At 46.5% G+C, this 12,461-nt stretch overlaps 1 protein-coding gene and 1 long non-coding RNA gene across 4 annotated transcripts in view; one reads left to right on the top strand and one right to left on the bottom strand.

The window, feature by feature from the left end:
- Positions 1–12,461, top strand: part of zbtb16a (zinc finger and BTB domain containing 16a) — a 101,112-nt gene that overhangs the window by 60,924 nt on the left and 27,727 nt on the right. For both annotated transcript variants that reach the window (XM_052047268.1, XM_052047267.1), the window contains one exon: positions 4,618–4,704. In XM_052047268.1, the coding sequence (XP_051903228.1) occupies positions 4,618–4,704 (87 nt within the window). The remainder of the gene's footprint in view (positions 1–4,617; positions 4,705–12,461) is intronic.
- LOC127588542 (uncharacterized) overlaps positions 1–12,461 on the bottom strand; it is a 240,002-nt gene that overhangs the window by 211,823 nt on the left and 15,718 nt on the right. The window contains exon 1 of one of the 2 annotated variants that reach the window (XR_007959106.1): positions 3,469–3,522. The exons of the other annotated variant lie outside the window; for it this stretch is intronic. This is a non-coding gene — a long non-coding RNA (uncharacterized LOC127588542). Of the gene's footprint in view, positions 1–3,468; positions 3,523–12,461 lie in introns of those variants that run through there. 2 annotated transcript variants of the gene reach the window in all.

The raw sequence follows: 12,461 nt of genomic DNA, 5'->3' as shown, positions 1-12,461 counted from the left end.
ATTGGCCCTCAGTGGCCATGAGATCAATCTGTGCGATTGCGCCGCGCCGCTTTCAGGTGTCAACTTTGTGTGAAAAGAGCAAATTTAATTTGGTTTGGGGGGGGGAGAAAAAAAAACAAAGAAAAAATGGCAGCCGTGGCTTTCCAGAGGCTAAAATCAACACAACGGCGTCGATGGTATTGTAAAAGCGAGGTCATTTGTAGTAAATCAGCTTCGCTTTTAAAAGCCGAAATGGCAGCGGTGAAGTCTAGTGGGAGGCCATGAGCCATGCGCTAAATGGGCCAGGCACGGGGCGGGAGGCAGTTTAGTGCGGGCCGTGCCCCCCGCTTGTGGCACCCGCCCATAAATTGCGAGGAGGCGTCCGCCGAGCGCCTCGCTTTAAGGAGGATCAACTTGTGCGAGGTCGCGGCGGGGCACGAAAGAGGGGGCTCGGCGGGCAAAGCCAAGGTACACACCGGCCAGGCCAAGCGCACGTCACTTGTTAGCTCGCTAGGCGCAAATGGCGGCAGGGGGAGGTCTTATGGCGGCGGGGGGGTTCCTCGCCATTAGCCACTTTCACTGCCAAATTAAAGTGATAAATCTCCAGGTTCCCCCTTTGATGGCGAGCGGGTGAACTTGGAAAGATGGTCTTTTTGGACGCCGATGAGGGGGTTCACATCAGCTGTTATCTTTGTCTCGAGTGTTCTATATCACAGCCAACAAAAGGCTGCTCTCCCAACGCTACAAAAGCCACGTCCTTTTGCTGTCGGAATGACGGGAAAGAAATACGCCAAAGTGGCATACGGGCATAAAGGACAATCTGGAGCGATTTGTGCCCGGCCGGTTCTTCCCCGCTTCCGAACAACCAGCTTAGAGGCGTAACATAGCCACTGAGAAACGACAGGAAAACGGTTGTGCTACAACGCCGCACCAGTCAAACGGTTTGGTCATGTGATGTTGCCAAGTTGTGTTGTGATTGGTCATTACCTGAGCCCTGAGCAACTCGGATGCCATTTATTAGTAGACAAGAAATCGCAAAATGGCCGCCGCCCCACTACACCTCTGAAATGGATAAAAAACACAGACATTCATCATATATTGTTGTATCATGTATTGTTTTGTGTTTTTTTGTTACTGTAAAGTGTCCTTGGGTGTCTTGAAAGGCGCTTATAAATAAAATGTATTATTATTATTCTATAATAATCTGAACTGCTAATACCGCCGAATCACCATAGCGAGTCGTAAAGCCATCGGCGGCCATCTTGCGCTTGCCACTGGCTAAGTACATCGAACGTGACATTGATTTCTCTGCGACGTTTTCACGTCGTTTTCTGTCTCTACATCAAGAGTACGACTTTGTGTTGTCAGAACCATCAGTGATGAAATCAAAGCAAGCCCATTCGGGACACAATATGGCTGGAAAACATAACATCGGTAACTCACTACAGTATTCATGAGACTGAGATAATATAATATATTCTGAATGGTTGCTGCAAACAACGAAGTTTGCACTTTGAGAGGCTCACGTGACCCCATACAGGCATAAAAAAAAAACACTTCTCAGAAAAAAAAGTTGTCCATAACTAAGGCAACGCAAGATGGCCGCCCCCTGGCTTTAGCCGCGAGAGACAGCGGCCTGTCCAGATAACACAGTATATACATCTGTGAGAAAAACGGTTGGCGTTTGTTTCTTGATTTCCATCCCACAAACGCAATATTAATCACAATAGCATTTTTAAGACTCATGGGCCCGCATCGAGCATTTTATTGTCAAGAAAATCTTTGACTTGACTTCCCCTATGTATGTATCCATTTTGCCTGTGAAAGGAGCTGCCTATCGAGACACGAGCAAGTGCTTCATATGACACGCCTGAGTCTTCCCAGAAGTTGCTATATGCCCAAAGTGAGCGCTAGTCACTCCGACGGCTTGTTAACGTCGGCGCATTCGTGCAGATTTGCGCTTGTCAGCGTGTGCTGCGTCATTTCGCTAGCGCTGCTCGTGTCGATCAGCAAAGGTTAAGTGGCTGCTAATCTGCCATATGCCTGCCGTTGCGTCCGCCATACGCCAGCTAATGGCGCCTCTTGAATTTGCGGTTAGCGTAGAGTATTTTTTTATTTATTTATTTGTGAAATGAAAATAAACACAGATGACACCAAGATGCGCCGCTTTTTATGAGGCCGCAATTCGCCATCCGGCCACATTCACTTGTACAGCACGCTGACTGTCCCTTTTTTTTTTTCCTCCCCCCTCTTTTGCATAACTTGTTGCATAAGCACTCTTCTGGCAGGCACACACTGTCATGTACGCTCTGTGTCATTTCTGCTTTTCCATTCGGCGCTCGTTACAGTACAGGCCGTTCTCTCATATCACCGCAGTTGCAAAACCACACAAAACATCGCTCGCCCCCCCTTACTCTTTTTCATTCTTTTTTTTTTCTCAGGGGTGAGGGGGGGTCCATCTAAGAATCGCTTTCCTGTTTTCATGGTGCTCTCTTGCTCTCTCTGGGGGTGTCGTAACCCAGGAGGCCTTGCCAAGAACAAACCGAGAGATCGGCGTGTGCTGGCGCTGGACACACACACACACACACACACACGCAGGCGTACACACACAATCACCAGATGTTCACTTGGTGCATGTGTTTGATGTGTGATGCGTATGGCATGTACAGTACGCCGTGCCAAAGCTCGTAAAACCATAATTAGCCCGCACTCCGATGCGATTGTGCGCGGCGTATACGTTCGTTTATTGCCGTACACGGTCGTACACGCTCTCGATAAAGTGAACATGACACATCGGCAGCCCCCCCGAGGCAGCACTGTAAACTGTTTGTATTCGGAGCACGAGAACAAGAAAAGTGGCGGTTCATGTTAACAGCAGATAAATAGGCACTCTGGTTTCAATGCGTGCGTCCAAATAATTTATCCAAATGGACTTTGGAAGGGGTGGCGTTAATCGCAGCGGTTTGTGTTTCAAATGAGAAGGCAGCCATCTTTTAGGCAATACAAGCGTCTTTCACGTTTAAATAAACCCATTCATCAGTCAACTTTATGTTGTTGTTTCTTCAGCTTGTCCCATCAAGGGTCAGAATTACCAGTCACATGCGTGATTGGTTTCCGAATGAAATGAATGGATAGGCCAAGGAGCACTGTAATGACATAATAAATATCCATCCATCCATTTTCTGAACCGCTTAATCCTCACTAGGGTCGCGGGGGGTGCAGGAGCCTATCCCAGCCGTCTTCGGGCAGTAGGCGGGGGACACCCTGGATCAGTTGCCAGCCAATCGCAGGGCACACAGAAACGAACAACCATCCACGCTCACATTCACACCTAGGGACAATTTAGAGCGTCCAATAAGCCTGCCATGCATGTTTTTTTTTTTTTGGAATGTGGGAGGAAACCGGAGCACCCGGAGAAAACCCACGCAGGCCCGGGGAGAACATGCAAACTCCACACAGGGAGGCCGGAGCTGGAATCGAACCCGGTACCTCTGCACTGTGAAGCCGACGTGCTAACCACTGGACTACCGGGCCGCCCATATAATAAATATAATATATAATAAATATATAGAATGTAAATAATTAGACTCTCTGTCCTTGCCACTTTTTGTACTTAAATTCAACGGGATGTTCCTTCCAGTGTGTGCGTCTTGACCACCTGGTTGGATAGGACAGACGGGGACAAACACAAATAAGAGTTTCACAACTAACTCTCTGAGCTACCATAATATTAGCATCGTTCGCAGAGGATGGAGATTATATGCCTGTTAGTGTTGTTATATTGTCTGTCTACATGTGTTGCGCCACCGGTTTTGTAAAAAATATCAATTGCTTGTGGCTGTCGTGCGGTGAAGCCAGGGATATTTGTTAGCCCATCTGTTTTGTTTTGTTTTGTTTTTTTTGCATTGTTTGCTAGTTTGAAGCTAAACGGACCGCAGTAAGGCAAAGCTACATGAGTGTGTCTGGGAAGTTTGCTCATTCTCCTCATGATTTTCACTCTTGGGTGCAGCACGCCATCACCAATCCTGTCGAGTTAGAACTTGGATCAATGTTCCCCAAACGCAACTGCCGTCCCCGCCATGTCAGAAACTTTGCAGAACAATTGAGTGCCGCTTTCCGGGTGCTAACGCTAGTCCGTGCTTCAAGCTCTGCGGCTCTTGCTTCGCTTTTGGCTGAATAGTCTTGACGGTTTAATAGTGATATTGTTGCGTTTCCTCGTCGTCTTGAATGTCGATCTCTGCGCAGCCTGGCTGCCAAGTCATAAGCGGGGAAACTTGGGAGTGTGCAGAATTATGTAAATTCAGAAAGGCTTGCTCACGGTCCCGTTTTCAGAAACGGGCCGCTCACATCAGAGTTACTAAGTTGTTTAATTTCACACTTGATGGGTAAGCAGGCACTCCAGAGACTCAACAATTTTTTTTTGTTCAAGCAATTCAAATGTCAATTAACCATAATTTGTCGCCTTTCAGATATCAACAAAAGCCAAAAATTGTACCTTCTCTCCCCCCCCACCCCCACATTTAATGAAATGGTAACATTTTCCATGATAAGACTCGCGTTTCCCCGCGCTTGTCTCGTCTCCGCGTTGCCCGGCGTGTGATAAACGGCCACTCTTCATCTTGTGTTTTTGCCCTCCAGCCGGCGAGAAGGCCATCGTCTGCGACCAGTGCGGCGCTCAGTTCCAGACCGAAGAATCCCTGGAGGCTCACCGGCAGATCCACACCGGTAAGAACAAAACAACACCACTCATTTGTTTTGCTGCGGTACACTGAGATAGACAGATAGATATATTTTTTGACAACGAGCCCGCATTGGCCAATCTCGTCCGGCTCGGCGGATATGATAACGGACGGTGAGATGGCACCGCGCCGGATTCGCCCTAAATCGCAAGAGACGTAAAAGTAATCAACATAGTCGGGAACACTTGGCAGGGCCCGGTGTTGTTTATCGCGATGCCCCCTTTTCCCTCCCGCTATGGAGATGGGAAGACGGTGCGGCTGCCAAGATGGAAATGGGAGGAAGTAAATCCTCCTCCTTCAGCAGATGTGAGGCGGAATGAGGTGTTTAATTTAGACGGACAGGATTGTCTCCGATGTCCGTTGCTGTTAAGTAGACCTAATGGTGTGCTCGGGTCTTAATTTTCAGCCTGTGCGAGTGTGTGACAGATCATTTAACAATTTGGCCGCAGGAAATAATGGGAGCGGAAATCTAGTGAGCCTCCCCCAATTCATATTCACAGTTCACGGGTCCACCGTTAATTATCCTTACAATGTTTAAATTGTCCGATTCCGGGGGTGTTTAAAATGTCACATTTTTGTGTCACTTTTAAGGCCGATTTTACTGTTTATGTTCTATGAAAAAAAGTTGAATTGACATTTTTTCAAGTTCTTGATTCGACATTTCAATTCCACTTTGTGTGACTTTTCCAAAAGAACTGTTTGCCCAAAATGTCGGTTGAATCCTGGACTCTCCTCAAAAGGTATTTATGATGGCGACATTGTGGAATAACAAGTCATTAAATGTTTGCAAACATGCCACGCAAACAATCGCGGGCCCGATCAAGCGACTGCTCATTTCCGACTTAACCGAATTAGACGTTTCAACAGCGGTGCTGCCAATGTGCACGCAAAGAGATTCCCGAAATAGACACTCATCATTATCATCATTGCCAGTGGCAGCCTTGTTCCCTTTTTGGCCACTTTTCCCCCAAATTTGCGGCCGTCCGTTCCCCTCCCAAACATCTGAGAGGTGAGGGCGATGTCGGCAAAGTTTCCCAAATATTCCTCTTCGGGCTCTAAATATAAACTTTCTGGTCTGGAACCAATGGTAGCCGTTTTCACAGAAAGGTTGGGGGGGGGGGGGGGGTTGTCAGTAATGCAAAACGACGCCACAGCAACAGGGAAGCTACCGATTCAGCATCTATAGAAGGAGGTTGAGATGCGAAACGGCGAGACGAATTTGAAATCGAGTTTCTCGTGTCACTCACCAGGCCACTCCCCTTAAAGGCACGCGTGCCGTATGCAGAGTGATTATGTTTGACTTTGTAGCTGGCCGCTCGTCGCCCGCACACAAGGCGATTTGAACGCCACACATCTGCTCACATATTACAACGGAAATCTTTGGAGTCCCTATCGTGTTTTGAGGCTCCAATTTCAGCGTGCGTGAACCGCAAAAACATGGCGGGATTGTCACAGAAGGCATAAATTGCAATTCAGAGGCGGAAAAGGGCAAGAATATAGGAGAGAGATTTAAAATAGCTGTTGGCCATGATCAGTTGCACTTAACGGACTGCACTTCTGCATTTTAACGACAGAGACTCTCCATGCTTCGCTTTTTTTTCTTTTTTCACTGGTACATATGAAACTATAGTTGAGAAGAAATATAGGTTGCGGTTGCGTCTGCCTGCAGCCTATTTTCAAGCACGCCGCTCCTCTGTCGCCAACAATGTCCTTATTCAGACGCGGCGCTAGTGTTTGTCTATGAAAGGTAAAGGCTGTCATGTCATGTGTACAGTAGCCGGCGGTGACCCGACACCCTCTCGCCATCAGTATTTGGGCTCGCCGCCTCGCCCGCGTTGAATGGTCGCTATTGTGGCGCAGAGCGATCAGCTGCAGTCTGACTCTGCGTCGACGGGGGCCGAAAAAAATCAAACCACGGGACGGTTTGGAGCTCGCCGGCGCATTCTTGAAGTCGTCGTCATTCTCGGCGAAAACATCACGTGGCGTTTATTTCCGACGTAGGAAACGTACAGCAAGTACTCCACTTCTTTGCGAGTAATGGAAAAATCACAAAACTACTCCGAGAATATCTGCAGTGAATCTTCTGCCGCTAAACTGGGACTTTTGTAAGCAAGCATTCTCCCAGGCGGTCGAGAAAGCTTTCATCCTCAAAACCCAAATAAAAACCCCGCTACTGTCATACTTCCAACTCCGAGCCTATTTACTTTCTGCCTTGTTTATGTGCGCTACGGCTGTTATGCAACATACACAGCCGGGGCTAATTTTAGCAGGGTTTATTTATTTATTTAAATTTTTTTTATTTTTTTTACTGTCAACCAGCAAACCGTGGGGAGGATGTTTTGGCGGCGGGCTAATTTCACTCTGCGCTTGTCAGACGGTGCCGTGAGAGGATGCGTTCAGGAACTGTGGATCAAAATGTGTATTATTATAACCAAATATTGTTCAAACACGGTAACGTTTCTTGATTTCCGTCCAATATAACGCATTTAAGAGCCACTTTTGTAAAAAAAAAAAAAAGTACATACAATGAAGTGAAGAAGAACATACTGTGGTAGATACACAAAAAAAATCAGGATCTGTGTGTTGACTGCAAAATAAAGTGGAGTCAAAACAAATGCACTATCGCAGACTGTTCGCAGCAGTCTTGCGTCAGGCAGGCTACGTGGTGTCGGTGTGTAGTATCGGAGCGTTTTACCAAGTATCGGAGAGTATCTGAACCAATACTGATACTGGCCAGTTTCACATTGCACAATGAATTTTGTTCGGTCTGTCTAGCATGAGTAGATCCACAAAAAAAATTATCAAGGGGCCATACGCATATGTAAATTTCCCCAGTATGGGACAAATAAAGGATATCTTATGCGAAAAGACTCAGAAACCGTTTTGGCTGAAAGCGTCCATTTTTAAGGTCCTTTTGGTTCATTCCATGAGTCCTAACATCCAAAGTCTTTGAAAATTCAGCCCCTGAGGTTTGATTTGCTGACACAAAATGATGTAGGCCTGTCTCGCAGTAGTAGAGCCACAAATACATCTCAAGAATACATGCCTAAAAAAGAATCACAGGAAGTTTGCCAGACTGTTTCAAAATGGCCATTTTAGCATAATTGATGACATTTTTAGGGGTTCTTTGTTTATAACTTGTCAAAACACTTTTTATAAATCCGATAGCTACTAAATTTGAATCACATACATAAAACAGATGGACGCTAAATGAAATTGCAAAGACAAACTGAAATTGGGGCATGAGCCCCAAAATTGACAGCACCGCTGAGTAATTCTTTGAGAATGGAGCACCTGCAGTCAGTTTGAGCTACAAACATGAAATTTGGTAGCTATCTCTATTATGAGAGTAGATCTACACAAAAGTCTCAAGAAGCCCCCCCCCCCCTACCCCCACAGGAAGTCTCCCATTTTGTTGATTGTCAGTGCTGATTTGCTTAAAATTGTGATGTTAGTATTATTCGGGCAGGGTAACAATTGTGGCCACGCCCCCCCCCCCCCCTCTCGCCAAAACTGCATTTCTAGTTTGTATCAGTCATCCCTCCCCCCCCCCCCCCCACCTTAAACGTTTTCCGAATGTATTGTGTCAAATGGGCTCTTTTTCCTCCTGCGCGTCCAGTAAAGCCTCGCATCGATCGACGCCGCGCATCGCAGCCTAACGACACTCGTGTGATACACAATCGTGGCGCGGTGAGAGGTGGTTGCTTGGAAGCGTTCTGGTGAAGGTTATAGCGCCCCCAACGCAAGTGTCAAAACAGCATAATAAGGTCCGAAGACGCTCGCGTTTTGGGCCCGAATAGCAAGTCGATTTGTTTTTGTGCGAGATTGTAGCTTTCACTGGCACGACTTGCAATTTGCATGGAAATGCGCCGCGAGTTGAGCGAAGGCCACGTCACAAAATGAGCAGTTACCCGTCGTGGCGGCGGGGGCGACAGCCACTCCCGTGTGACTGCGAGCCGGCGGCCTTGGCGGGACTTTGTCGGTCGGGGGACCATTCGTACGTGAATCATCTCCACCCGGTGATAACAGCCACGCGTGGGGAGGGTCCTTTTTGTGGCCTGTTTCATTGCCTCTCAATTATATCCCCCCCCCCCCCACACCCATCCTTTTCAAGCCTCGTAATACGGGCGGAAAATATGCAAAGTGCCTTGCGGGCAATGGCGTTGTGAGCGCAGCATGATTCCAGAGTAAACACTTTTCTTTTCTCAAGCCAGGAATAGTTTGGCTGCAGCGAGGCGGCAGGGGAGGGAAGCGAGGAGACGAAGAAGAACATGTGCTGAAAAGCCACAACAACAAGGTCCCGAAACGAGGATCCGATAAGCGTCGGTCACGTCCGTCAAGCGAATGAGGCCGACGGCGACACCGAACGCGCGGGCGTCAAAAGTGCCTGAAATCACACGAGCCGGGCATCTGTTTAGCATTGACTTAATTGTGATGTTATTAAGTTGTCGGGGGGCATTAGGCCTGCCATACGCAAAGCAAACACACACACACGCACACACACAGGGAGACTTTGGTCATTGTTGCAGGAGCGTAAATGCGAAGCTTGTTAGAATAAGGATAAATCATTCAGTGTATGTTAGCAACGGTTCGTTAACGAGGTATCAGGTCAAATTAAAATAGAAAGTGCATGCATCAAAATGTGTATTTTTCTGCTTTAATGCACGTTGGAAATAATACAAACTACTACAGATTTTTTTTTTTCAACGTGATGATTAGTTAATATTCTCTCCAGTTTGTGCAATAGAAGTGAACAGGAAAAAAATCCAAACAATCTGTCGAGTAAGAAAATAAATAAGAATTTGGCTGCATGGGCAGATACATTAGCGCAATGTACTATCACGTATTTAATGCGACGGCTCTTGTCGCAAGATCTTCATGTTCACTGCCATCTTGCACAATATAAATGCGCAGAACTAATAGAAACAGTATATAGAGTTTGAAATAACATTTTTTTTTTAATAGCACGCTAGTGCCGATGCGGATTTGGAGCTGGGAGTCGCGGCTTGGAGTTTGAAGCGGATTATGTGGGACAGGAGAAGTGAACTAATCTCTTTTCGTCAATGGACGCTACAGCTTCGTGTTTGCTTTCAAAACTTTGCTTGTAGCAGACGCGTGCACATTTTTCAGCATGATGTCTCTGATCCACTGGTGAAAGGACACTTTGATCCTCTCCTCTTTCATCTATAACTGCTTCAGACAACAAAGTGTATGCAGAAAAGTGGTGACGATTGCACGACTGTCTCTGTCCTATCTGTTGTGTTGTGTTATTTTTTGTTATTTTGACTTCAAAATGGCGCCGCGAGAGTGGCTGCCTTTCCAGCAGCTCCTATTTTTTTGTTGTTCTACTTCTTCCTTTCATAACTTTGCTGCTGTGAATCTGGAATTTCTCCATTGCGAGACTAATAAAGGTATTCTTAATTAGTCCTGCACGGACAAATACACTAGCGCGTTGTCCTGCTATCACACGATGCATGTCAATGCTCCTTTCACCCCGTATTTTTGATTCTGTTGCCTTGCAGAATTAAAAAAAAAAAATCAATGAATAGAAATGGTACATAGTTTAAAAAAAAAAGATTTGCATGCTAATCGTCCATGGGCAACTATGCTAGTGCAATGTCCTACTAATGTGAGTGCTCCTTGATAATGTGAGTAAAAGAAATAGACCCAACAACTAGGAATAATCCAATCCAAAAAAAAAAAGTATTGTTTTTGTTTCATGCAGAAAGTCCCTTTTCGCTCCTTCGTCTTTTTTTACCTTGCGTCCATCTTCCCATCCTCGCCTTGCAAAATAATCAGAGTACAAGTGGTCCGAGACTCTATCGCCGCTAAATTAAATCAAATGGTGCTACCTTGACTACAGTCACTTCCCTCACGACGAGCCGCCTCCTCTTTCCCCTGCAAACAAATTTTCTCCCGATAAGATCTAAATGAGTTTTTCCGAGGCGGAGGAAAAGCGCTGATTGATGCGGCAGAGAACCGAGAGCAGCTCGGAGGAGATGCGCGTGAATGAGAAATTATGCGTGAATGAGAGTTCGCAATGGGCTTTCATTGAGAAGCAAACCAGAGTTGGCCCAGACACCCTGTGGAACCCCTGCGAACCGGCGGGCACAGGCCCATTGAGGCGGCGCGGCGTGAAAGTGCGGAACAACAGCTTGTCCGGGAGGGAGTCGGTTTTCTTATAAGGCCATGAAATAAGTGGGTGGGATCCGCGAACAAATTGGGATGGGACGGGTGAATCCGCAGACTGCGGCCACACATCCAGAAAGAGCAATAAATTAACGGGGCCCGGGCGGCGGCGGCAGGCGGGCAGGGGGCGGCAGGGGGGGGGGCGGATTATGGACTCCCAGCGGGCGCTGCGATTCACGGGCCATAAAATGGAAGTCAGCGGGACATGCCACAAATCTGGCCGGCCAATATCCTCAGCGGCCCCCTCGCGCCGCCCGAAGGACGAGCCCCCACCTTGTCGGGGCATCTTAACTCCCCTGGATGCCGCCCTTTCTAGGACACCCCCCCACACATCATTTGCATCTTGTTTTGGACACTTAAAAATAATTTCTTTTGTCATTGTGTGTGAATCTGGCGAGAGGGTGTTTTTCACTGTATTTTTATTCTATTTATTTTGTATTTGTTAGCTATTTTATCATATTTATTTTGTAGTATTTCAGCTTTCATCTGTACAGTATTTTCTTTTTAATTTTTTTTCATTTAATATTTATTAATATTTAATACTTATAGGTATTTTTGTCTGCTATATTTGTTTGTATTTTTCTTTTACATTGCTTTATTTCTATTTATCGATTTAGCATTTGCTTAATTTCTTTATTTTCCTATTTCTTCTGTTATTTGTATTTTAATTCCCTTTTTTTTATTACTCCGTTTTGATTCGGGGGGGGGGGCAATTTCGGCAACATATTGTACTCAAGATCATAGACGCGCAAAAACAATCAAGATGTCGTGGCATCCGCGGGAGGCTAGCTTACGTTAGGTTAGGTTTCTAAGCATTTTATTTTCCCTTTTGCCACAAGGAACTTCGAGGATCCATTTTTGCCACAGTATTTTTTGCAATACATTTCACTGTTGCATTTTTGCAACAGTGAACATCAGGAAGCTCCTTCTCAATATCCCCTGTTGCATTTTAACCTTGGCAAAGCGCGTCAGGGTTGGCCGTCGGGAGCGAGCGACACCCGATCAACAATGACGGTGCTTTCGTTTGTCTGCGCTGTTATTCCGAGTAAATCTCCCCTTGTAATTACGTCGCCGATTGTTTGCGACATCTTAGGAGAGTGTTAAATATCAACAGCCCCCCCCCCCCCCGCCCCGACCCCCCATTTACAGTCCAAATACCCTTTCGATTAGCCCACTCACAATAGCAGCCATTCTTTCAGTCCTTATTATTCCTTAATTGTGAAGCAAGATTAGCAGGAGTGCTTCCAACCTTTCACCCCAAACAAAAGAAGCATCACGCCCATTTGCCTAGTGACACCAGCTTTCGCTAATTTATTTCCCCACCATGGCACAGAGTATCCTCGCGAATAAAGATGTCCGAGCGTGCTCAGCGACGCTGCGTATGCTCAGTGATTTTCCTCTTCGTACACGCGCACATCGAATAGCAGAGTTAGCACCGATGGAAGTCCTAGCCCAGTCCTGGCTGGTCCCTCATTACAACATTAACAAATGCTAGCGTTAGCACAACATGAAAGTGGACCAGGTTTGTCCACCGAGACTGCTAAATAGGTAATG

This window comes from Hippocampus zosterae, chromosome 16, assembly GCF_025434085.1.
Source record: "Hippocampus zosterae strain Florida chromosome 16, ASM2543408v3, whole genome shotgun sequence".
NCBI classification, from domain to species: domain Eukaryota; kingdom Metazoa; phylum Chordata; class Actinopteri; order Syngnathiformes; family Syngnathidae; genus Hippocampus; species Hippocampus zosterae.
This window is presented reverse-complemented; position numbering and strand designations above follow the sequence as displayed.